Genomic DNA, 26,018 nt, shown 5'->3' with positions numbered 1-26,018 from the left:
GAGGGTGCACCCTGTGATTACAGATTAACTACCCTGAGCGCTTGCCAAGGGGAAAACACTTCACACAGTTCCGATATTGAAAAGAGACCGTTGTGCAGCTGCAATCTCATAGTTGAAACTTGATCATATTCGCGACTCGTTCGTTAGCTTTAACGACCCCGTTAAATACTACGCCGTTTGTTAGGACACCGAGCAGACACTCCACAGCCACCTGCAGCCGGGCGCATGTTTAGGGTCAAAAGTCAGCCGGCATGACAATGGAATGGGCATGCTCTGCAGGGCATGGCTATTTCATCAAAGGAAACAAAGTGCACGTTCAGCGTGGGTGTGCGATGAAAACAGGAAGACACGATATCCAAACATGTTGTGGTGAAACACTTGGCTGATTTGCCACGTGTGTAACTCGGCTATTAGGAACATAGACAAACGTAACGGGGCACAGCAAAGACAAACAAATGAGAAGAGTTGTAATGATGACCTTTTTTAAAATCAAATAAAATCCTTTTATTACACGAAATCAATCTCAGTTTTACAAGAATAAAGTCATATTTAAAATTATGACTTGCTGCTCCAGGGTTAGGGTTGGGATTGGGGCTCGAGTCAGGGGGTTAGGGGTAGGGTTAAGGGCAGGGCTGGGCAAACTGCAGCCTGCCAAGCGTCTTAATCCGGCCCACGGGACATTTCCAAATTGCTTTTCTTAAACCTTTAACATGGAAAGCGTAGCCGGCGACATGGCTTGCAGTGCTATTGCGTCACGCTCGAGTCGCCAAAATAGTCCGATGCGATCTGTAGCTCGTACAAACAAGCCATCCAAACGGCACGACACGTCAACACACACGACGCACAACGTAACCTACCTTCTGCACCATGTGGGCGTACTATCTACACGCCATACCGGTGCCAAAAAAACACCCATATATTTCCACCGCAAGGCATGCTGGGTAGCCTGAGGTACTCTTTCTCCCAATACTTTGCCGTGTTTGTCGCATTTTTGAGGATAAGCGGCAAAGAAAATGGATTGCTAGATTGCCAGATTATTAGTTAAGATACTTCTGATATCCAGTGTTTTATTGTTCATAGTTCATATTGTTGCTGCAGCTGGACTGCCCAGCATGCCTTGCGGGCATTTGGAAATAACAGTTTTATGTTTTGAGCTTAGTTGTCGATTTATGTGATGCGTTCACTTGCTGTGGATATATTTTGTTTTTGTTTCGTTGCACCCGTGAGCAAGTATGTCTTTCTGCTTGATGCCACTTACATACAGACCGCCCGCCGTCACATTTTTAACCCAATGTGGCCCGCAAGTCAAAAAGTTTGCCCACCCCTGGTTAAGTGTTAGGCTTACAGTATGATTAGCGTTAGGGTTCAACCAGGGGTGCCGGTTACGTCGATCACGAGCTACCGGCACCTCTGGTTTAGGGGTTAGGATATGGGGTCAGGGTTCGGGCAGGGGTGTCCAAACTTTTTCCACCAAGGGCCACATGGTGAAAAATGAAAGGACGCAACTTTAGATATACTATGAGGTTACATATATTTCCGCTGATATTACGACGTTATTCTCGTTAAATTACTACTTTCGGTGATCTGTGGACGTGATTTTTTTTCAACCTGCCAAAAAAACAAAAAAAAGCAGGGGACACGGCCCAAGTGTTGGCCAACAGCTTCTTCTTCTCCATAAAATGATGACTCTTGTTTTATGGAAGCAAAGTCCATTTCCTGCCCAAACCAAGGTCATTTATGTTGGCAGAACAAAGTGCAAAGCCCTTTTCCAAACCAAAACCTCGCCGGTGTCACTTTACACTTCAAGAAGCCTGTCGTGTCGTGAAACTCCAGCTGATATGTGAAAAAGTGTCAAGTTTAACTCAAAAAAGCTGATTTTCTTTCAGTTCATTTTATATTTTTGTTATAGATTCACATCTTTTGTGTTTATGACGACACATACTGTACGACAATCACAGCTAGGAGTTCTTCCAAACAGATCATCGTTAGGATTAAAGGTAGCTCTATTATATTGTATCTCTTGGCACACTTTGCAGCATAAATTGCCACTGACTGTGTACTGGACAGCATCGCTTCCATGCACAACATACCTGGATTTATTTGGTCAAAGAGGTCAACTGTAGTTGCTGTTGTGTATGGACAATATACCCCGCAATGGCCCACTCTGCAGGGGCCATCTTGGCTCTTGAACAATGGAATCTGTTTACCCTGCTGTTATCTGGGCTATCAAGTGTAGTTGCATTCCACTCCATTTCAACAACACTGAAACTCCATCTTGGTTGTGTGTGTGTGGAACTTGGAGAGGGAAGATATTTTCTTTAATCAGAGGAGGGAACATTCTTGCAATGGCTTGAGTCTCCATAGCAGGCAGAACCTGCATGTTGGCTGTTCAAGTGTTAATAAATGCAAAGTTAAGCAATAAAACACCGTGCTGGTGACTTATAATATTTTCATTGTCATTCCACTGAATCGCTGCTATTTGTGTCCCCAGGAAATAAAATTAAGAATTGGACAAGAAAATGAACTGCAAAATACAAGTTCTTACTAAACAAAGTGCCCTGTGCATTGATCTGATTGTATCGTCAATAAATACAATTCAAAAGATTCATTAAACGGTCCTTCAACACGGGAAAAGTAGCGTTTGTTGCCTGTCCGTGCTTACTAAAATTCAATTTGAGCATGAAATGTCATCATTTAAATACCCCAGAAATGTTTTTTTTTAAACATATGCGAGTAACTGCTTATTCCATTTCATAGGAACTCAGTCCTGTTACCTGAATATGTTAACTCAAGACACATAACTTCAGCAACTTCTTACAAACCACCAAAGTACCACAAAGCATGCTGGGAGCCGGCATCACTCCCAATTACGGGTGTGACAAAACATCTTTATCTCAAACTACGGCGATATTAAACCCCACTATGTATTATCCATACGCGCTCGCCTTGTATGGTTTTCTAAATTGTATTATTATTCAAATATAACCTCTAGAAACAAAAATTCCATCCATTTTCTATACCACTTGTCCTCATTTGGGTCGCGGGTAAGATGGAGCCTATCCCAGCTGAATGCAGCAAAAATTAAATGAAATTCTTATATATATTTTTTTCGTGTCACCCTATCACCGTATCAAGATATTATCGTTGTCGTGTATCATACCGTATCGTGAGGTACCCTGAGATGCCCAGCCCTCCTACTGATACTTGATGCGGCCCAGCCTCTACCTCCAGTGGCCCCGGTGAAATTGAGTTTGAGACCCCTGCCTTAACACATTACCCCCTCTGAAAATTCCGCAAGTCACATGGTTCACAGGAAGTTGTATCATTCTGATCCTCTGCAGGCCAAAGGTACTTCACTCATTTATTTTGTCCTGTTACCTAAATTGTTATTTTAAATAATTTCTTTATTTTGCAAATATTTGTTTAAAATACTGTTTCAAATATTTCCTCAAGGGCTTAGAAAACTTACAAAAATGAAATAAATGAAATGAAATAATTTTGAGTGGTTGAATATGGGTATGATTAGATTTGGAGCTGAAAAAGACAGAAATTTCAGTTTATTTTGCAAGCGTTACAATAGGCGAATGGCACAAATCCCGAAGAAAAACATGTGCCACTGTTGCTGAGCTAAAACTAAACTGTGAACCCTGAACCACTTCCTGTCTGTTTACCACTCAGCTCTCCAAGCACTGGAACACATTCTAAACAGTCTTATTTATGTCTTAAATGGCTTATTTTCTGTTATTATGTCTACTATATTGGGTAATAGGAGCGTAAGGTGACTATAGGGGTGTTACTCTATCTCTAGAGGGCTCTAATAATGTTAAAATGCACATTTAGAAGGTTGTAAACGGGTTTTCTATGCTCTAATTACAAACATTTTTGATTTCTTTGCGGAAGTTCACTTATCACTGTCGGGTCTTGAACCAATACTGTAGTTCCAAATGGTGATTAATTAATTTGAAAACCCTGATTAATCTGATTAAAAATATTTGTTTTATCATTTGGCAGCCGTAGTTAATAAATTTAGTTGTATTATTATCATAATAGCTACAGTATGTTTACGCAACAATGCCGATAAAGTCTGTTCTATTGCGCTTCATCGTGGATGTGATTGATGAGCTGCTGCATAAAAAACCTCTTGAGCGACTGACTTGAGTGGCACATCATCACAAAAGGGAGTCCACTGAATGTCTCACAGTATCAGTAAGTGTGACACGCCTGCATTGTTTCACGTAAGCCTCGTTACCTTTGCAGGCCACACTTTTTCGCTGACTGGTGTTTGTCGTATGCAAATAAGCAGTGCACTTCTGCTTTTCAGCCACATCTAGAAATCATTTTTATTTGGACAGCATGAAATAAAGAAGAAGAAGACTACTCAGTGACCAGTCTGGTGCCCTGTCATCACACATTGCATTCATTCTCTGCGCACTCTGCAAATGATGAAGACATTCCCCGTGCCCTTTCCTTGCCCCGCCCTTGTTTTACTGGTTTCGGCCCAACCAGTTTAGCCTCTCTGTCTGTTTACTCTATATAACTCAGGCCAGTCGTACCTAGCAGCAAACCGTCACTTTGCTGCTGTGCCGACACAAGTCACAGACTGTCACAGCATCTTTCCTGCATTAGACGGACGAGTGACCAAGTTGACGAGCATGGCATCCGAGCATGACAACTGCCACCTGTGTAAGGAATACCTCAGGGATGCTGTGTCTATTCCGTGCGGGCACGTCTTCTGCTCCATTTGCCTGAAGACATACTGGGACCACGCAGATCACACGGGCACGTACCTCTGTCCGCAGTGTCGGGTCACCTACAACAAGAGGCCCACGCCGAGACGCGTGGGAGGCTCCCGGAACTCCACTCTGCAACGCAGCTCGGATCCCTTCCCGCCGCCACCTCCGTCCCCTGACTACAACATGGCCGGGCCGCAGGACGTGGGATGCGACATTTGTGTCGGCAAGAAGAACAAAGCTGTCAAGACCTGCCTGATGTGCCTGGCCTCCTACTGCGACAAGCATCTCAAACCCCATTATGAGTCGGCCACTTTTAAAAGGCACAAGCTGGTGGATGAAATTGGTCATCTGGACCGGCAGATCTGTCCCCAGCACCAGAAGGGTCTGGAGCTCTTCTGTCGCACGGACCAAATGTGTATCTGTGTGCTGTGTACGGTGAAAGAACACAAGGGTCACGACATGGTGTCTGCTGAGCAGGAGAGGGCTGAAGAACAGGTAAGCGTGTTTTGAACGTGGCGTAACGTGGCATCTATAGGTGGTCCTGGCTTTACGAGGGTTACATAAAGACTCACTCGAGAAGCGGAGGAGGAAGAATACAGTGTGTGCCTACTTGTGCCAGCGGACGCCAGCCAGTGTGGCACTCACCGGAACCTTAAGAGCCGTGCTAGGCGTCTAATGTTTTATCTTGGCGCCTAGTATCCTTGACTGTTATTCCAAAGGTCCCAGCGGTGCGCGGGGCCGGGTGAAACGCTTGTTAACTTGTTGCATTTCAATATACGGCAGTGCGCCAAAGAAAAGGAAAGCCATCATCATGGCATCAAGTGAAAATGAACATCATGAGGAGACTGTCGGAAACATCATTAAGGATGAAGATGATTAAATAGGGGAGACACGGGATCACTTTTAGAAGTACAATGAAAAAATATAAAAACATATGACAATATATTGCAATCTACTAATTTCCTTTCTATTATGTTACACTCTACTCTGCGCTCTGTGTGTATGCTTGCGGCCCCGCCCCCACCCACCGAGACAAAGAGATTGTATGACTGACAACAGGGCTCACTCGCTCATGCCGTTGTTCAATGGAACAAACGTGCCAAGGTGCTGAAACCAATGCACAGAGTGAACCCTCTTCCTGCCTGTTTAAAGGCGAGGCCGGCAAAATGATGCGAGTGGGGTTAATTCATGTGTTATCGTCCCGGGCCTAGTGTCCACGAGACATTTTATTTCTGAACGAGGACTCTTGTCATGTTTTAATCTTGTGAGATCCTGTGACATGAGCTCCGTATTGAATGCTCGCAGGGTCAGGGATTCTGTGCGCTGCTACGAGGCGATCTGGGTGGAGAAGAGGAGGTTATCCTTCCAGACTAGACAATATTTGAAGAAGGTAGAAAGGCAATCACAGGGATAAAAGTGGGGGGTTGTTGTATTTAACCTTCATGACTGTATTTGATGTCTTTCATGTGTTCTGTGTACACTGGAGTTCATTTAGGTCGTTCTGACTTGCACTACAACTCGAGCGGTCCTTGTTTGTAACGCGAGGGCCACCTGTAATGGAAAGAATGATGAGTCTCTTTGTCCACGGGACCCGCGTTCCTTCCTAAATATAACTGTCCAGTCATTTTGTCAACACCTTCGCTGCTGTCTTCATAGCAACGCCTCGGTGCCACCCAGGCTGAGATCCAGGAAAAGATTCACGATCGACTCAAGCAGATGGAGGAGCTGAAACAAGCCGTAGATGTACTCAAGGTCTGTACCAGCGTCCGTCCGTCAGGCTCGTAAGATCAGACAAAACACTTCCAGATTGAATAGGAAGTTACATCAGCCACCGACACACTGGACGTTCCTTCATGCAGGAGCGTTGAAAGCTTTTGCTGAGCAAGCTGAGCTTGTAAAACCAAACAAACTGAGTGACACCCTCTTTATTTATGGCCCGCCTCCTGTTTCCCGCGCAGACCTCAGCCCAGAGAGCGTTGCAGGAGTGTGAGAAGATGTTTGCCGACATGATGCGCTCCATTGAGAGGATGCAGCAAGAGATGGCCAAGATGATCTCCACCAACAAGAGGGCGGCGCTCAACAACGCCGAGGGTCACATGGAGCGTCTGGACCACGAGATCACTGACCTGAAGAGGAGAGACAACGAGATCACTCAGCTGTCCCGCACTGAGGACCACATCCACTTCATCCAGGTAACGCAGCTCGGGCGCCATCTTTGGCAGTGAAAGCACATTCATTGCACTTTGTCATCACGTTTATGGTTTTTTCTTTCTTTTGTCATTTTTTCACCAGACCTACCACATGCTAATTGCCCAGACCGAGGCTGAGGAGCTGCCCACAGTGACCGTTAACCCTTACTTCACCTTCGGCCCGGTTACGAAGGCCGTGTCCGAGATGAAACAGCACCTGAATGAATTTGGCAACGATGAGCTGGTGAAAGTGGCCAAAACGGGTGAGTGGGTCACCGTGCAGCGTTACAATGCACCCCCGCCCATTCACGATTCAGCAGAGGTGGGAGAACGTCAGCGTTTTGCAAGTCTCAGGTCTTGAACTCATTCTATCCCAGCCAGTTGTCAAAAGACAACCCATTCAGTGGCGGCCATTTTAGACGATTTTGGCCGATCTTTCAAGGCACGCAGAGTATTGTGTTCTATGGCGATGTACACCTGGAACCTACTGTACCAAAAGAATGATTAGACTCCCGTCTTTTATCAGAAAAAAAGTTTGTTTCTACCTTTTTCCATTCCTTAGTCATCATCAGTAGAACATAATATCAGTTCCCGACTAAAAAAGGGAGGAAAGGATCTTTTGGTGAAAAGATACAGTGAAACATGGTTGGGAACACACTGCGCCACTACATCCTCGTGAACATCAGCATTGCACTGGAGAAACTCATTTGTTGCTACAAAAGTGGCAAGAAGAAGGGAATTAACAATGGAAGCGACCATCTTAACACTTCAAAATGCAGCTTTTTCCTCCAGAGACACTGGAGTGTTCTGAAACTGTGGAGCAGTAGTGTATTTTATTACTCCCCATTCGCTGGTGGATGCGGAACGGCAGAAGATCTACTCTATTGCAGTTTGCTGGTGTTTTATCGCCGCATTAACATGCCTGCTTATATGTTCACAGTCAACAAAATGACCTTTTGCCAACTGGAGGACTCCAAAAAGAAGCGCACATCAAAAGGTGAGTCGGGGGAGGGGGGCCCAATGTGTGTGTTTTTTTTTATGGGGCCCACAATTTGTTCCCACATCTGTAGCTAACTGATGGATGGATGGCAGAGCTCTCCGTTTTATGTGTGTAGAGAGCCTGTATCTTTACAACGCTATCCTTGGTGATGCACGGAGCAGGCTTGTCTAGCGAGGGGCGGGTGTGTGAGGAAAGATGTCTTTCCCTCATGACGTCACGGAAACCCGGGCCTTCAAAAACGATCTCATCGCAGCGCCGCGCCTCTCAAAAGTGGAGCAATCAAGTGCTGACGCTGTTGCAACGTCACTGAAAAGCTCATTTAGCACAACAGGGGACCTTGACAAACAATAAATTGCGCGCTAACGAGGGCTGTCAGAAACGTGTTGACGGAAGTTTTCTTGAACGGCGCTATTTTTGTTGACGCACAATTAACGTGCACACGTCCTGCTTGGCCCTCGGCCCACACCGTAGTCTGAGGAAACGCTGTGGCTACGGTGGAGCTACAAGCAGGAATAAATGTGGCGCAGAAATGGACAAAGAAAAGGGTATTCTAATTGGTCAATTTAGCTTCAAAGAGCTGGCAGATGGCTTCTGCAAGAAGACCAAAGTTATTTGCATCTACCGTCACTATGAGTTGAGTTGTCACGGACTACGTCGACTTGCCAGGGAGAAGTGAGAAGGTACAGGAGCACTGCCGCTATTTTTAATACATTTTTTTATACAGTGGTACCTTGGCATACCAGTGTCCCAACTAGCGAGGTTTTTTTTAGAATGTGGGTTACCAGCTGCTATTTACTGGCGGGCATGGCTGAGGACAGCTATCCGGGGGGCTTGTGTCAATGTGACCATGCAAGACCAATATCGCTGGCGCCTGGCACCCGTGGTAGCCTGGCTAACTTCTGTTTTGTTTGGTAAACGTGCGGCATTTCTCTCATGCAGTTGGTTTGGGGTTTGCGTGTGTTTGTGATCCTGCAGCGTTTGTGTGATTATTAATATTAATATCGATGTAGAGTATTGTTACGTTTGTGTTCATCATAACACTTTGCCATCGCTGGTATCCTTCTGCCTGTGGCGACACACAGACAGCAAGTTTCGGTTTAATTCCGAGGTCAAACCAGACTGTAGTTATCGTTTGATTGGAACCATTGTGTTACTTTAGCAACATTTGGCCTGAAAAACGTTCCAATTCCTGATTTCTGTGCAAGGAAATGATCTACTTTGCGTGCGTTGCTTGAGGTCACCCGGTAGCCACTCGTTCAAATATTTACTTTTGATTATGTCAGTGAGTCGACACGACCACGCCCCTTGTCCTTTGAATTCAGCCATGTTGTTTGGGCTGAGCTCTGTAAACAGCGCGACACTCACAGTACGGTTAACTTTCAGGCGCGGTCAACATGGTCGTGACCAGGGCAATGTCACTCAGCCAGCTTTTACCCTGTTCTCATCAGGATATCCTTTTGTTTCCTTTGCTTCGGCAGTCGATGACGCCCCCATGTACAGATCTGTGCAAGTCCAGGAACCTCAACACAGGGATGATTTCCTCAAATGTGAGTGTCACCTGATCCTTTGTGCTGATCCCCGTTGGTCCTTCTTGCTGATTTCCGTGCTGGAGTCACATTAGGCGCTGATCAGCTTCTCTGCGGCTGACCACAAACTTTATACAGCGGGCATGCTCCCCCCCCCAAATGATAGTATGAATTCATGCTGCTCGTGACTCTAAATGCTTACACACTATCAATCCAAGCTTAAACTTGACAGCTTCATGTGCTAGCCATGTTTCTGTTTGTGGTCAGACTCACAAACGGTGTTGATACCTCTGGCATTCCAGATAATAAGCCGGGCAGAACTAGGGGCCGACGGGTGTCTCACCAACTGTGACCTGCAAAGGTGGAGACATAGCAGACAGGTGACATCTCACACCTGCAACGATTCATACTCATTCATACGATGTGTTAAGCCAGAGCGGTCTCACTCTCTTTTTATTTCATTCACGGACGCTTCAGACGAAGCCCTTCTCCATCTACGTGCCCTCTTCCTTCCATCTCCATGCCCTCTCTCTTCCATCTACGTGCCCTCTCTCTTCCATCTACGTGCCCTCTCCCTTCCATCTCCGTGCCCTCTCTCTTCCATCTACGTGCCCTCTCTCTTCCATCTACGTGCCCTCTCCCTTCCATCTCCGTGCCCTCTCTCTTCCATCTACATGCCCTCTCCCTTCCATCTACGTGCCCTCTCTCTTCCATCTACGTGCCCTCTCCCTTCCATCTCCATGCCCTCTCTCTTCCATCTCCATGCCCTCTCCCTTCCATCTCCATGCCCTCTCTCTTCCATCTCCGTGCCCTCTCCCTTCCATCTCCATGCCCTCTCTCTTCCATCTACGTGCCCTCTCCCTTCCATCTCCATGCCCTCTCCCTTCCATCTCCATGCCCTCTCTCTTCCATCTCCGTGCCCTCTCCCTTCCATCTCCATGCCCTCTCTCTTCCATCTCCGTGCCCTCTCTCTTCCATCTACGTGCCCTCTCCCTTCCATCTACGTGCCCTCTCTCTTCCATCTACGTGCCCTCTCTCTTCCATCTCCATGCCCTCTCTCTTCCATCGCCGTGCCCTCTCTCTGTCTCCGCTCGCACATCATCACTCAAAACTCACCTGCTCCGAATTTCCCTATGAAAATATTTTGTGTTATGTGTTCTTTAGATTTTTGTTGCATTTTGTATTTTTTTTCCAAACCTAATAGTGTTGAAGCATCTTTCCCTAAATGCTAATAATAGTAATGACTAATAATTTCATAATAAAGTATGAATCATATTACTAACAAATGAATAATAACTGATGTTAAAAGTAGTGATTAATAATAATAATAGTAATTAATAATCATCATAATAATTTAATAATAATATTAGACTTAAAAACAATAATCATGTAAAATTATAAGTCATAAGAATAAATAATAATAATAATTCATCCATCCATCCATTTTCTATACTGCATGTCCTCAAAAATAAAACTATAATACGATGCAAACAATAATAACTATTTAGAGTAGTAATTTATTGTAATAATCAAAATAATAATAATAATAATGATAATACTAGTAATGAATAACAAGCATCATTTTATCATAGTAATAATAATTATTAATAAATACATTGTTATTATTATTGCAATTACTACCACTACCAATAATAATAATAAATAATAACAATAGTAATTAAAAAGCCAAATAATTTGATGTAGATGTACACTTGTACAGAACAATACATTGGTGTGCATCGCTACATGTCGAGCAAAAATGAACTCCTGTTGCTCCCCTATTTCGGACAATGAGGTTTTGCGATACGCGCTAACTCAGGCTTATCCAAAGAGCGGCCGTGGTCCATTTGTGGCCCATAGCTCAGTTTTCACTGGTCCCCCTGGGAATATTCATCCATTCACTCATTTTCTATGCCGCTTGTCCTCATCAGGGTGGCGGGGGTATGCTGGAGCCTATCCCTGCTGACTTCGGGCCAGAGGAGGGGTACACCCTGGGCACTCTGGGAATATTCTATCCATAAAATGAAACATGAAACATTACGACGGAGGAAAAGTAGAAATATTGACTGTTTCGATGTGACACTACCGATAATAATTACTGCAATATATTTAACACTTTAGCACATCTTGGCCTACAGCGGAGTTGATTAAAAAAGAATCATATGAAAACGTCCCCAGCATCCGTACATTTTTCTGCATGCTTTATCTTAAATGTGTGCTCTTGTAAAAGCCATACCTTGCGTGTCTTCCCAGATGCTTGCCAGCTCACTCTGGACCCAAACACGGCCTACAGACAGCTCTACCTGTCTCGAGGAAACAGGAAAGCTGCCCTTAAGAGAGACCCCCAGTCTTACGGTGACAGCAACGCCAGGTTTGACTCCCTGCCCCAGGTTCTGTGTATGGAGGCCCTCTCGGGCGGCGCCTACTACTGGGAGGTCGACTGGAGCGGGGAGGGGGCTGCCGTCGGCATCACCTACAAAGGCATCAAGAGGACGGGCTACGGGGACAGCTGCCGCATCGGCTACAACCGCAAGTCTTGGAGCCTCTTCTGCTCCGACGCCAGCTACTCAGCACGCCACAACAAGGACCAGATAGAGGTCAAGGCCCCCTACTCGTCTAGAATTGGGGTGTTCCTCGACCACGCCGGGGGAACGCTATCTTTCTACGCTATTGGAGAAACCATGTCTCTCATCCACCGCTTCAAGGCGCCATTCAGCGAAGCCGTCTATCCAGGCTTCTGGGTTTGGTACGAGTCAGCCATCACTCTCATCCAACTCTGATTAGTTACCAAATATCACGTACAATAGTCGTGATGATATACATCAGGGGTGTCCAAACTTTTTGCACCGAGGCCCATATGCTTAAAAATGAAAGGATGCAGGGGCCGATTTGCTATTTTGTAAAGCAACACGTGTAGATATGCTATGACGTTATACAAATTTCAAGAAAAAAACGCATCTCTGAAAAAGCCTATTATTAGTATGAACTTTGCTCTTTTCTTCATTTTTTTTTTTTTTTTTTTAATTTTTCAAATATTTCAACCTTCTTTTAAAATAAACTTTTTATATTTACTTCTGGTAATATTATGAGTTGATTCCTATAATATTTTAATATATTATAACTATTTCCCCAACCTAATGACAACTTTCATTTGTTTTGTTTCTCGTAACGTTCCATTTTCTTGAATATTTCAATGTTATGCCACTAAAATGACATTATTTTTTACACCGTTATTGTCGTAAGAAAATGTATCTTAATATTTTCTTGTAAAATTACTGCAAATGTTTCCATTATTGGGATTTCTAACAAAGTTTTCTTGTTCAATTTTCCTTTTAAGAATGTGCCGTGGGAGAATAAAAAAAAAACAGCCACGGGCCGCACTTTGGACACCCTTGATATACATTTATTTGGAGTGTTGGGGGGAATTATTGAGTGACTAAATATTGTGCAAGTGTGTGATTTGCAGAACGGGGTGAACAAATTACATGAACACACCGTACCCAAGTTTAAAATCAGCTTTTAAATCAAAATGAGCTGTACTTGATTGAAACGTTTGTGATTGTACAGGCTCTACTGTATATGCAGCATTTATTTTTTCAATAAACATTTTGTATGAAGGGACGTCTGTCGTTGGACTTTTGTCATCATTTTCACTCAAAACTTCCCAGCTTTTTCAATTAACTCAACTTTTAATCAGAAAGTTGTATGAAAAAAAATATTTCAGGGCAACTCACAAGTTTTGCACAAAATAGACATGTAAATATTATACCAAGCATTCAAAATCAATAAACTAAAGGTATTCCTGGGGGCCATCCAGGAAAAGAAAACAGGAAACAGGTATTATTGTCTGAGGTGGACAGAATACAACTCAACCAGATTCATTTTCCCCACACACTGCGAAATAGCACAAATGAAGTAGATACAGACAGGTAAACAACACTTGGCGCCCCGAGGGACTTACTTTGAGGAGAGGATATGAAAACTCCTTCGCAAATATTCCACATTCCTTGTGAGGTGGTTCACAGTATCGTGAATTCATATTTACGGCTGTTTATCGACGTATGAAATTAGTTGGGAAGTTCTTTTTGTGTGTTCATTTGTTTTTTACTCAGTGCTACAATATCACTTGCAAAAGTGACCGAAAGTGTATTAGGATACGCGCGTTTTAGGAATATTTTGTTCATTTGTTTTGCGTCGAGTCCACTTTATTCTTTATTCTGCCTAAATCGATGTTGCTGCTCGTGAACGCGTCACCTACCTCGCCTTGTGCGCCGCGCGACCCCTAGTGTTAACTGTACGCAGTGCAGCCCTTTTTCTCCCTTTTCAGCGTTGTCGCGATATAGCAATTATTCATGAAATCCGGGATTCTGGGAGATGCTCACATTAAAGGTAATGGGCAAATGAAATACGGTAACCTCTCCCGAACAAAAACTACACTGGGTTCCACTGTACGTCAGCGGTTTCCGTAGTGTAGTGGTTATCACGTTCGCCTAACACGCGAAAGGTCCCCGGTTCGAAACCGGGCGGAAACATGTTTTTTGGGGGGCGTTTGCAGTTATGTACAATAAAGGCGATAGTCGGCAATACTTCAACTGGTTCTTCGGCTGTCTCTCAAATCCTTCAAGCCCACAGTTACGTTGCGTTAAGCGTGTTCACGCCGAGAAGTGGGCTTTCAGTACCCGGATGTTGCACTCGGCTTCTTGGCAAAGCAACGGAAGGGGAGGGAATACCCACAAAGAAAAGATTTTTTTCAATCAACTTTATTAATGCCTCACTAGTTACATTAACAGTGCATCAAACCATGGGCATTAAAAAATAAGTTATAACAGTTATAAAAAAAATAACAAAATAACAAAAACACATAAAATAAATCATACAGAAATCGAGATTAAAGAAATAAAAATGTAACAGAAAAGTGATAAATAAAAAAATAAAGATAATAATAATAATAATTAAAGTAAGATACACCAGGGGACATGAGCAATGAAAATTAAATTGAATTAAGGATATTGAAGTGTCCCACAAAGAAAAGAAAGAAGGAGCGTGTTAATATTGCTGTCGTCATTTCCGGTAAGTGCGTCAATAAAATACTGTCAAAAATTGCGTCCTCGGGAACGAAGTTCATGTACTGGGCACACTTATTGAAGTAGACTGGCAGAACGGACGGAAGTGTTTTTATTTGGCACACAGATTGTATGGATTATGTGGTTTAAAATTAATTAGCGTTCACAGCCAATATTAGCAAATAAGTCACAGAACACAGGATGTTCACTTTAATCTTAACTAAGATTAAGCAATATAAAGATTGTTGTCTTGCACGTACAGATACAGTACTTTAGTGTTATGGCAACTTGAGTAGCGGTAGCTTCAATTATGCCACTACGCCGGTAGAGGGGAGCCAATTCCCTTCTGCACAGAGAAAACCGAGACTTGTTTCTCTTCGGACACATTTAGCCTACGCACCCCTTAAAGACGCGCCGCATTCTCACGTTTTGACAACAGTGACCGTGCAGGTGAGCTCACATTTAACAATAAACCTATCTTTAGTTTCATATGCTGACACGTTGGCTTGCGTTTAAGCATCTAGACTTCATTGTCGTGCAACCGGAACTCTCAGTTAGGGTCTAACCGCATTACAGACTTGAAAATGAATAGAGCTAACCTAGCTAGTTCGCTAACATAACGGACATGTAAGGAAAGTATGCGCGGAATACAATTTTATCACGAGTATATCGATATTATATTATTGAGAGACGGGTATAGCGTACTGATGGAGGATGCATTACGAATCTAAGACATGGCACGTTGTCAAATGCTATCGCTGTCCAACTGTTGTATTGGGTCATCCGTTGCAGCAGTCGCTATGACAACCGAGGAGCCAGCGCAAACAGCGGGCTCACGAGATAGCAAAGGCGCAACCGTCAATGGGTTAGAGTAGGGAAAAATTCTTAAAGAAGTCAAAATCTTGAGCTGTCACAGTGCGTTACTTAACTTAGGCGTACAAGGAGCCGTAAAACGTCATAGACGTTAAACCGCAAATGCTCTGTAGAGCAAAATAAGACAAGATAAAGGCAAACACACTGTTAAATTAATTCCATCCCTTTACCAGCAATCAAAATGTGCCATTATCCCCACTATTTCGACACAGGCTTTGTGTGAAAATGTACCAAAAACTGTGTGTCCGAGCCCTAATGGATGTTTCAGTTGCGTTTCCCACACAGACTCTGAACGTGTTGAACTCCCTGCACAACACAATGCACATAACTAGACCTTTTACCTTTTAACTATTACAGATGGCGACCACTAAAGTTCCAGAGGTTCGTGACATCACCCGGATTGAGAGGATTGGTAAGAAGGCGCATACCCAGCTGTTATGTTAAGTGTTGGATTGCTTATAGTACCTCACAAAGTGGGGTACTCTGCCGTCGATGCAAGTTTGTTGTACAAACATTTGTGACCCCTTATGATGATTTTATCTTGTCTCTAGGCGCACATTCTCACATCCGTGGCCTTGGTTTGGATGATGCTTTGGAACCAAGACAGGTAAATGTTAAGCAGTTGGTTAAGTGTGTGCTGAATTGTGTCACAAGGATACCCGTTACTGATCCCACACAGGTGTCTCAGGGGATGGTTGGCCAGCTGGCCTCCAGACGGGCAGCAGGAGTCATCCTCGAGATGATCAAAGATGGCCACATAGCTGGCAGGGCGGTGCTGATCGCAGGCCAGCCTGGCACCGGAAAGACCGCCATCGCCATGGGTAAGGGTTGAATGGAAGCCATTCAAGTCGTTTTGCGTGCTCTTATACTGCCAGTCAAAGTAAAGGTTTACCTAACAGGTATTGCTCAGAGCCTCGGCCCCGACACCCCCTTCACAGCGCTGGCCGGCAGTGAGATCTTCTCCCTGGAGATGAGCAAGACGGAGGCACTCAGCCAAGCATTCAGAAAAGCCATTGGAGTGAGGATCAAGTGAGTGTGCCAGCACAGTCGCTGTGGGCCTCATGGTTTGGATTGGGCTGACATCCAGAGGCGGCTTTCTTTTCCAGAGAGGAGACGGAGATTATCGAAGGAGAAGTGGTAGAAATCCAGATTGATCGACCAGCCACTGGAACGGTGGGCAGACTACATTTTTACTGGATCTGAACCAAACCATTTCGGAATTGCAGAGTAACTCATGATACAATATTATTAAAAAAAGATGCACCGATTGTGAGATTATGTGTCACGCTCCATAACGCCTGGACACATCCCGGCGTGTAGAAATGTACCAAACACCAAACGTGTGTATTTAGTTGACACAGCAGCTAAAATCTCCAATCTTGACATAATTAGCGTCCTAATTAAACAACACTGCTGTCTAAAATACCACATCGCTCAATACAACAACTAATTATAGTTATAGTTGCACATTACTTACAGACACATCGTCTCCAAGGCAGAAGCGTATCACAAAAACAAAAACCGTCCGGTATGGTCTGTATCAATTCATGTGCCTAACTGCATCACAATTTTAACTCTGAATTATTGTGACCCAAAAACAACCACCGCCACCAAAATAAAGGCATGCGAGCTACTTTTAAAATGGTCAAAGATCTACCCCCTCCTATAAATACAGAAAATATATATATTTACTATATGAGTATTAATGTCGTTCCAATCTCTGTTGGGCATCTCTGCATGGAGTTGGCATGTTCTCCACGTGCGTGTGTGGGTTTTCTCCGGGTACTCCGTCTTCCTCCCACATTCCAAAAACATGCATGTTAGGTTAAATGGAGACTTATTGTCCATAGGTATGAATGTGAGTGTCAATGGTTTTTTGTCTATATGTGCCCTGCCATTGATTGGCTGGCGACCAGTCCAGGGTGTACCCCGCCTCTTGGCCAAAGTCAGCTGGGATAGGCTCCAGCATACCCCCCCACAACCCCAGTGTGCATAACCCGAGTACCGGTAAGATATCAGTCAAAATAGCTGCGTAGGGTTCATTTTACAGTACACACAGTTCATATATTAGCCCAGTTAGCATTTGCTATCAAATGTTATGTATGCAAAATGTTTATTATGTTGTTTATTATGCAAAAGACAATGCAGCCGAAGTCAAGGCAACATATTCAAAAGGTTTCAGCAGTGGACACAGTTTCCAATTCGTCATGAAATAATAGTTTACGTAATGGAAGAGTAGAAAATACGCATTTCTATAGTGGAGTTCAGGACGCAAAGCAAAGCCATCAAACAATTGACTTTTTTTCTACATAGCTAGCCGCTACAAGTGACCAGATAACCGGTACTGCTGAGTTAGTTTATCCGTCATCAGCATCTCCGTGTGTAGCTTGAAACGTCAGTTCACTTAGTGTTTGCCGCGGGGAAGCAAGAGCGAATCAGGAGGGGAGCTTAATGGCAGCCGACTGATGTCGTGTGACGTTAATGCGATCGACCCAAACTACCTCGTGGCTGATAGGTAGCTCGCGATCGACCCCCTGACGTACAGTATATATTTTGACATATCTACGTGGCAGGACCAGCCAAACTATAAAAGAACTCTACTAATGTTGATTGATGAAGTGAACCAATGCTATAATGGACTATAAATACCTTTTAAAATGTCTTAGGGTGCCAAAGTGGGAAAGTTGACTCTTAAGACTACTGAGATGGAGACGATATACGACCTGGGCAACAAGATGATTGACAGTCTCAGCAAAGAGAAGGTTCAGGCGGGGTAAGTTCATCCCGTCTGCCACCGTTGCATGTCAGCCATTCGGTCCTGGCACACGTTTTCTCTGATCTGCTTTCTCCCAGTGACGTCATCACTATTGACAAAGCCACGGGGAAAATCAGCAAGCTGGGACGCTCCTTCACTAGAGCCAGAGACTACGACGCCATGGGGGCTCAGGTATCCTGGAATTCAGTTTTAACAACTGCAAAATGAAATCGTATAACGAGCCACGTATGTAATGAATGAATGAATGAATACTTATTTGTGTGCTTGCATTCGTAGACCCAGTTTGTGCAGTGTCCAGAAGGAGAGCTGCAGAAGAGGAAGGAGGTGGTCCACACAGTGTCCCTCCACGAGATCGATGTCATCAACAGCCGAACACAGGGCTTCCTCGCCCTTTTCTCTGGAGACACCGGTGAGATCAAGTCCGAAGTCCGCGAGCAGATCAATGCCAAAGTGTGCGAATGGAGGGAAGAGGGCAAGGCAGAGATCATCCCGGGGGTAGGATTCACTCATTGCGTGTGACTGTTCACTTGTACGGCACCGTGCAGAAGTCTCCAGTCAGCCTTAGCATAGAACAAACCCTTGCATTTTAGTTCGGATCCGCATAAACATGCAGATGCAGCATTTTTAAATGTAGGATTACGTTTTATTCTTGCCCGGGTGGTGTAATGGTGCATGTGGCAACCTTGTGTGCACACGGTGCGTGTTCGATTTCCATCACCCAGCCATTGGAGATGCCCAGCACCAGTCCGAAGCCCGGATAAAGGGCAGGGTTGCGTCAAAAAGGGCATCAGGTGTAAAAACTAAGCTGAAAAACCATGCAACTGACACGATTTGGCAACCCCAACAGGAAAAGTCGAAAGCCACAACAAAAAGGTGTACGTATACAGTGTATATGCACACATGCATATGTACAGTAGTGGGGCGGCAGGGCTCAGGTGGTAGAGGGGTCGTCTCCGAACCCCCATTTGCACTGGACACTGGACAGCATGGCAGCGCTAAAACAACACATCTACATTTAACGGTGGCCTTAGACTTTTGCACAGTGTTGTGTTGTCAGTGATAGAGTGATTGATTTGTGTCCCTGCAGGTGTTGTTTATCGATGAAGTGCACATGCTGGACATGGAGTGTTTCTCCTTTCTTAACCGTGCCTTGGAGAGTGACCTGTCCCCCGTTCTCATTATGGCCACCAACCGAGGCATCACTCGGTATTGCTTTCTGTCTTTCATTTATTTGGCTTTGTTAGTTCCTGGCTCACAAAGGCACGTTTGTGTTTACTCTGTGGGCTGAAAGTCATCCATCTACTTTAGAAGTGAATGTTCCCCTTTGGTTTCCCCTCCCAGCATTCGCGGTACAAACTATCAGAGCCCTCATGGGATCCCTCTGGACCTGTTGGACCGCCTGCTCATCATCGCCACGTCTCCTTACACCGAAAAGGAGACAAAGCAGATCCTAAAAATTCGGTAATATCGGTAATGGGATCTGGGGTTATCATTGCCAGCAGATACAGTGTTGCAAATGCGCATCCTGGCATTTATTTCAGGTGTGAGGAGGAGGATGTGGAGCTGAGTGACGAGGCTCACACCATCCTGACTCGCATTGGCATGGAGACGTCGCTGCGCTACGCCATGCAGCTCATTAGCACGGCTGGTTTGGTGTGTCGTAAGCGCAAGGTGTGTTAACTGTGGCACAATAAAGTGAGCTCTTTTTTTTTTCCAAATCGTAAACCATGAGATCGTGCGTGTTTTATCCACCTCAGGGGACAGAGGTTCAGGTGGAGGACATCAAGAAGGTTTACTCTCTGTTCCTGGATGAGGCCAGATCTTCTCAGTACATGAAGGAGTACCAGGACTCCTTCCTCTTCAATGAAACACGTGAGGAAACTGATCAACATGATACACTTGCACTCAAACCCCCCACTGCCAAACACATGGACTTGCAACATGGATGGCCACTTTCAGTAACACTTGGAAGAATAGTATTATAAAACATACAGTGGACCCCCGCACATTTGGGATTTTGGCCCTGTAAATGATTATTTTCTCAAAAAATAGTCTTTTTTTTCCCTGCAGAAAACGCATCTCATTCACCGTAAGTCGTGAATAATTTGTAAATATGTGATAATATAGCATAGAAGTACCACTGTTAGAAAGCCCACAATTTGTATTTTTCTCTAAGCTTCACAGCTTTTTTTTTTTAAATCAAGTGTTGAGAGTTTGCAGTGTGTTGGTGGTCCTTGAATGCACCACAGTTGTGTGCTGTGACTGGCTCCATCTGTTCATCATCTTCCATTATCATTCGTTAGTGGGAGTACCTGTACATTTTATACTTTAAATGCGTTTTAATAAGTGTGTCAGGCATATTTAGGGTTCACTCACGTAACAATCCGTGTTTAAGCCCTAAATGTGCCTCACACACTTATTAAACACATTTAAAGTAAATTAGGTTGTGAAAGTTAAAAAATATTATGATAACAAAGTTAAAGTTACAAGAGGGAAGTTAAAGTATTTGTAAAAAATGTAAAAAGTATAATGTCATGAGAAAAAGTTCCAACTAATAATACACTTTGTCACCGACCAATAACACTAAGCTGAGATATAAAAAACGTCTTTGCATATCTATATTGCTTGGTTTAAAAAATATAAATGTGGCCCTCACATCCTCTTCATTTTTCAGTATGCGGCCCATGGTGGAAAAAAGTTTGGACACGCCTGGTACAGGTGCTCGCCACTAATAAATACTAATGTAAGATTATCATTGAACAGATTAAATCGGAGTCACGCTGTAGCCTTTAGCCTGGTTGTCAGGCTAGCGCTCGAGGCTAGCACGCTGCTTGCCTGTTGTCATTCCAGGAAGGACTTAGGATCATTAGCTTGTGTTCACCTCGCTGCAAGTTTTGAGGCCGGACTGACTAGGTAGCGCTTGGGTAGTGAAACGGAGAGGGTTCTCAGGGTGTTGAGATGTCTCCAAGGATGCACTGGTTTGGAGCGGTCAAAGGTATAGATGTGTGTTCAAGTCAAAGAACACGGCAAGTTGTCCTCTGTTTGGTGGATTTGGTCAATAAGCGGCAGCAAGCACTGGTAAACTGTGGTCTTTATAAGGCTTTATGCTGTGGTACTGTAACAATATACAAAGAATACAAAATGTCACTGAATAAATAAACAGTAAATGAATGTAACTAATATTACACATAAACATAATGATTAGCCAAAGGCACATCAAATACAGAACTCAATAAGGAAATTAAGTCAATATGATGCTTATTAATATAATAAATCGCTATACAGTTAGCTTGAATGCTAATGTTAGCATTAATGAACACAAGAGTTACACTGAACAAAAGTGTATAATAGAGCTCACACAGATCTAACAACTGGATTAAACCTCACCTTTATGCATTCACGCACAGCATTAACTTGGGAAAACAAGGATGAGGCGCAAGGAAGGAGAGGAAAGGTACATCTGCCTGTACAGCGTCGGAGAAGTCATAAAAAAGACGTTTTTAACTGATGCAACATCACACTACTGCGGTGCGTTCACTGACGGCCGACCACAGTGGGACAAAACAACGCCCAAATTCAAGATTCAAGATTCAAGAGAGTTTTATTGTCATGTGCATAGTACAACAGCAGTTATACCATGCAATGAAAATCTTATTCTGTTCATTCTCCCAAGAAAAGAAAGAAAACAAATGAAAGAATAAGAACATAAGAAACATAAACACATAAACATATATCTAAACATTACCAGTGAAGCATAAACAACACAAAACATGGTAAATTATGGGCTTTCTAACAGGTAGCGCTTCTGTAGCCAAACAAAAAGCATACAACTATGGTGCGTTCAAGGACAATTAGATGGTTGGTAAGTAACAGCACACCTCTGTTCTCCTTTCCAGAAACAACTCAGATGGAAACCTCATAATGAAGACGACTTGCTTTCTTGCTCTGTGGATTTTAAATGTTGAGCCTTTTCCACCCCTGCAGTCAGGCTGTTCCAAATGTCTCCTGTTTGAATCTGGATGTGTTGTGGTCTTATTTGACCATTGACACCATAGATGTTTGTCATTTTACACTAATCTCAGATCAAATATAATTCAAACTGATTAGTTCAACCAAAATAGACACATTATCTTCCTGTGAAACGTTTACTGCAGTACATTTAGCATGAAAACATCAGACCAATGCAGATGACTCACAATTTCTCTACATTTGTCTTCCCCGATTCACCTCGTTGACTTGACTTGGTTTGAATGCTGCCTTTCTGTTCATCTCTGAGGCCTTGTGGCAGAAATAGACCATTCCCCGTGTCTTCTCGTTTGACTTACATTACACGTTTTTGGTTTTATTAAAATGAATAAACTGAAATAACTTTGTTTCGTCATTCACTGTGCTTCACGAATGTACTTTTAGTTAACAGAAAGAAATTTCATGTGCTAAATTGTTAGTCCATCGAAAAGCATTTGCTGTATCAGCCACGATAAGCATATACTGTATGTACCAACTTGTAATTTCACCACCTATTATTGCATTCATTTTCCACCACTTACCCTATTCTTTTATCCCAAGCGGTTTTACACTGATGTGTAAGAACAGGAATTGTTATCGTTGTTCGTGTTTGACACGGACGTCTTGACATGACGGACCGGAGTTCAGAAATGTGCTTCTGTGCAGTGATAAATCGAAAGACCCAGCGAGTAATGCCTAAAACTGACCAATGTACATTTTCATGCCGTTCTGTGTTTGAAGCGTATCGCCATGTCAGCTACCGTAAAATGGAGTTTTCTTCTTTGTTGTTTTATGGTTATTTTGACTATTCCTAGCAACAGACAGATATGCAAATCCTCGTTGAAACTATACAAACTCGAATGATCGTAAATCAGCCAAGCACAATGTGACACTGTGACGTTAACGTGAACTGTAAGTTTGAAGCTGCTGCCACAAGGTGGCGCTCGTACACAACGTACAATAATATCCAGCTGCCGAAATGAACAACTGCAATAGTTTACAAGTTAAAAGCATTGCATATTAGTTCATAGAATCCCACATTCTCTTATGTGTTTGAAAAACTTATCCTGATGGCATATTTTCTCCCACAGCATCTGTTACCGTTTACACTGTGTAGTTATAGACTTCCTGCTGGCCTTTCATCTAAGGTATGATTCAGTATTAATAGAATATTTTCGTTGTTATGGCATAGAAAACCTCTTTACGATCTTCTACATACGGGTTTTAACATTATTAGAGGCCTCTAGACATGGAATAACACTCCTATAGTCACCTTTACATGTGTATTACCCAATATAGTTGATATCATCCAAGAAAATAAGATATATTAGAGCCCCAAGAGTAGCCTGTGTTATTAATCTGATATTATGTTATTATTACTGCGATTGGCTGGCGACCAGTTCGGGGTGTACCCCCGCCACTCGCCCGAAGTCAGCTGGGATAGGCTCCAGCATATCTGCGACCCTAGTGAGGATAAGCAGCATAGAAGATGGATGGATGTTATGATTATTGTGCATGTTGTGAGATCATTAAACCTGCAACAAATGCCTGTTCTGCCAAACATGTCTGGTGCTTATCTCACCCAACAATTACTGACACCTAGCGGCCGGTGTATTAGAATTATTAATTAGAATGCTTCTTCTTCTTATGCCAAGGATAAGTGCAATTTGAGTACAACTGAATAATAGGCCTTATTCAACCATGAAACAGTGATCATTTATTATCATTTATTACAAATTCCGGCGCGACGTGATGAGGGACGACTGTATACAAATTCCCGACCTACGTCGACTACTATCTGCCATCTGTCTTTTCCATCTAATCTGTCTGTGAGTCTACAATGAGGATAGATTGTCTCCTAGATGGAAGTTAATATTTAATGCTTGGCGGGAGACATTTGTGCTTTTGCATCCCATAAATCCCTCCCAGCCCCACGAGGCTACTATTGGCTGCAGCCTTGCCACTGCCTGGAATACCCTTGGACTGTGTGTGTGTGTGTGTGTGTGTGTTGTTGATGTTGCATATACATCACTACATCCATTCACTGGCCACTCGATTAGACACCAAGCCAATCAAACAAACAATTAAACATAATAAGGCTCATTTTGATTGGGGTGTTCACTGAACAATATGTTTATTACCGTGGTTGTATTGGATTTATGTCGTCTTATAATGACATCAGCTTTTATTCATTTAGTGCCTCATACGGTCTCATATGCTGTACGCATTCAGACGTAACGTACTGTTTGTGTTATGTTCACAACAGGCGGGCAGCAAGCTCCCTCAGTTTGGTACCATCTCTTTTTGTCCGTGTCCACGGGCTACACGACCCGCACAGCATGCTAACACGTGGTGGCATTTTGCCGACTGAACAGATTTGGGAGCTCTTTTGTGACACTGCACATCACCAATCCTCCCATCTGTGTAGGAACACATCTGCTCTGTCCGGTGTTGTGCCCTGCCTAGAGATGCATTCACGGACACTCCGAACGTCACAATAACACCTTTATTTCTTTCTTTATAGAAACAAACAGAAACGCAAAGAAAAACAATAAGTGGATATTCTTATCACTCAAGTTGTAAGTACGGAAGTACAATTTGCTGCATTTAAGTGTGCTCGGAAGTCCCAGAAAATTCACTCAAAACACGTGAATTGAACGTAAATGACGTGGTGTCTTTGAACGCAACTCGTCATTGCTCATTGCTCACACAGTTGAAGTCTGATTCAGATATTCTGCTATGAAAGAAACCCGTGTTAGGCAAATAGATTTTCAGACATCTGAGACATCTCTTAAATTGATTACAATTGTTAGTTAATTTGGCGCCGTTAATACATACAAACACACAGTATATATATATAAAATGTATTTTGTCATTTATCTTTCTTTCAATAAAATACAGTAAAAATGGGCATATTTCAGACATAGTGTGACATGGTGATTCATCCGTCCATCCATTTTCTATGCCGCTTATCCTCACCTGGGCGTCGGGTATGCTGGAGCCTATCCCAGCTTACTTGGGGCGAGATTGGTCGGCAGTCAATGGTAGGGCACATATAGACAAACAACCATTCACGCTCACATTCACATCTACGGATTATTTGGAGTCGCCAATGAACCTAACAAGCATGTTTTTGGAATGTGGGAATGTGGGTGCTCCGGTGAGCACCCGGAGAAAACCTACGCACGCACGGGGAGAACAGGCAAACGCCACGCAGAGATGCCCAACGGAGATTCCAACCCAGATCTTCCCTATCTCCAACATGCTAACCATGAGGCCACCGTGCGGCCCATGTTGATTAATCATGATTAATTCATTTCAAAACTGTGATTAATCGGGTTAAACATTTTAATCATTCGACAGCCCTAAAGATTCCATTTCCACTTTATTTTCTGGTTGGCAGATGTAATTGTTTTTTTCAGTCTTTAAAAACATTTTGGAATTTTACAACGAAAGTGACAGTGCGACTGCAAAAGATGGCCTTTAGCGCACGTATGTTCTCCTGCATGAGATCAGATGTACTGTACGAGTGTATATGCAGACTGTCCCTAGCAGCTAATACTACACTGGTACTCCTGAACAATGACAAGAAGACTTTTGCAAACCTTCAGAGTTGGAGTTATGTAAAGCGCTTGTTGGCTCAGTTAAGGTTCTAGAGATGCCCGAAGGGGTTGGTTGTAAATCTTATTATTGTCAACATTAAAAAATGACGTCAAGCAAAAAAGCAAACAGACGTGCTTCTTAAGAGGACACGCCGCCCTGCCCCGCATCATAACAAACATGGCAACCGACCTGAGAAGGATGCACCACATTTCGCTCCACGTTTCCAACGTGGACAAGATTACCAACGACT

At 43.5% G+C, this 26,018-nt stretch overlaps 2 protein-coding genes and 1 non-coding gene across 4 annotated transcripts; all 3 read left to right on the top strand.

The window, feature by feature from the left end:
• The first annotated feature begins 4,350 nt into the window (after positions 1–4,350).
• Positions 4,351–13,154, top strand: ftr83 (finTRIM family, member 83). Of its 2 annotated transcripts, XM_054755419.1 has the most exons (8): positions 4,351–5,228; positions 6,390–6,485; positions 6,692–6,925; positions 7,026–7,185; positions 7,863–7,919; positions 9,401–9,469; positions 9,751–9,828; positions 11,702–11,841. In XM_054755419.1, exons 1-7 carry the CDS (start codon positions 4,653–4,655, stop codon positions 9,798–9,800), a joined length of 1,242 nt encoding a protein of 413 aa, XP_054611394.1. In that variant the 5' UTR covers positions 4,351–4,652; the 3' UTR covers positions 9,801–9,828; positions 11,702–11,841. The 2 variants fall into 2 exon arrangements, with proteins under 2 accessions (XP_054611394.1, XP_054611392.1); XM_054755417.1 differs by lacking the exon at positions 9,751–9,828 and having other exon boundaries at positions 4,360–5,228; positions 11,702–13,154.
• Positions 13,155–13,907: 753 nt separating this feature from the next.
• On the top strand, positions 13,908–13,980 carry trnav-aac (transfer RNA valine (anticodon AAC)). The gene has a single exon. It is a non-coding gene; the product is annotated as a tRNA-Val (tRNA).
• Positions 13,981–14,869: 889 nt separating this feature from the next.
• On the top strand, positions 14,870–22,519 carry ruvbl2 (RuvB-like AAA ATPase 2). Its single transcript, XM_054755420.1, has 14 exons — positions 14,870–14,961; positions 15,742–15,796; positions 15,936–15,991; positions 16,064–16,205; positions 16,284–16,413; positions 16,491–16,557; positions 18,051–18,157; positions 18,238–18,331; positions 18,437–18,655; positions 19,248–19,366; positions 19,502–19,621; positions 19,702–19,831; positions 19,918–20,032; positions 22,057–22,519. Exons 2-14 carry the CDS (start codon positions 15,742–15,744, stop codon positions 22,080–22,082), a joined length of 1,380 nt encoding a protein of 459 aa, XP_054611395.1. The 5' UTR covers positions 14,870–14,961; the 3' UTR covers positions 22,083–22,519.
• Positions 22,520–26,018: the final 3,499 nt, after the last annotated feature.

This window comes from Dunckerocampus dactyliophorus, chromosome 16, assembly GCF_027744805.1.
Source record: "Dunckerocampus dactyliophorus isolate RoL2022-P2 chromosome 16, RoL_Ddac_1.1, whole genome shotgun sequence".
NCBI classification, from domain to species: domain Eukaryota; kingdom Metazoa; phylum Chordata; class Actinopteri; order Syngnathiformes; family Syngnathidae; genus Dunckerocampus; species Dunckerocampus dactyliophorus.
Note: the sequence above shows the minus strand (reverse complement) of the source record. Positions and strands in the feature narration are given on the sequence as shown.

Excerpts from the sequence above, each read along its gene's own strand:
- ftr83 (XM_054755417.1), top strand. The coding sequence starts at position 4,653 with ATGGCATCCGAGCATGACAACTGCCACCTGTGTAAGGAATACCTCAGG. Across the intron at positions 6,486-6,691 it reads AAGCCGTAGATGTACTCAAG|ACCTCAGCCCAGAGAGCGTT; the intron begins GTCTGTACCAGC and ends TTTCCCGCGCAG. Across the intron at positions 9,470-11,701 it reads CAGGGATGATTTCCTCAAAT|ATGCTTGCCAGCTCACTCTG; the intron begins GTGAGTGTCACC and ends GTGTCTTCCCAG.
- ruvbl2 (XM_054755420.1), top strand. The coding sequence starts at position 15,742 with ATGGCGACCACTAAAGTTCCAGAGGTTCGTGACATCACCCGGATTGAG. Across the intron at positions 16,206-16,283 it reads AAAGACCGCCATCGCCATGG|GTATTGCTCAGAGCCTCGGC; the intron begins GTAAGGGTTGAA and ends TTTACCTAACAG. Across the intron at positions 20,033-22,056 it reads CTTCCTCTTCAATGAAACAC|AAACAACTCAGATGGAAACC; the intron begins GTGAGGAAACTG and ends TCTCCTTTCCAG.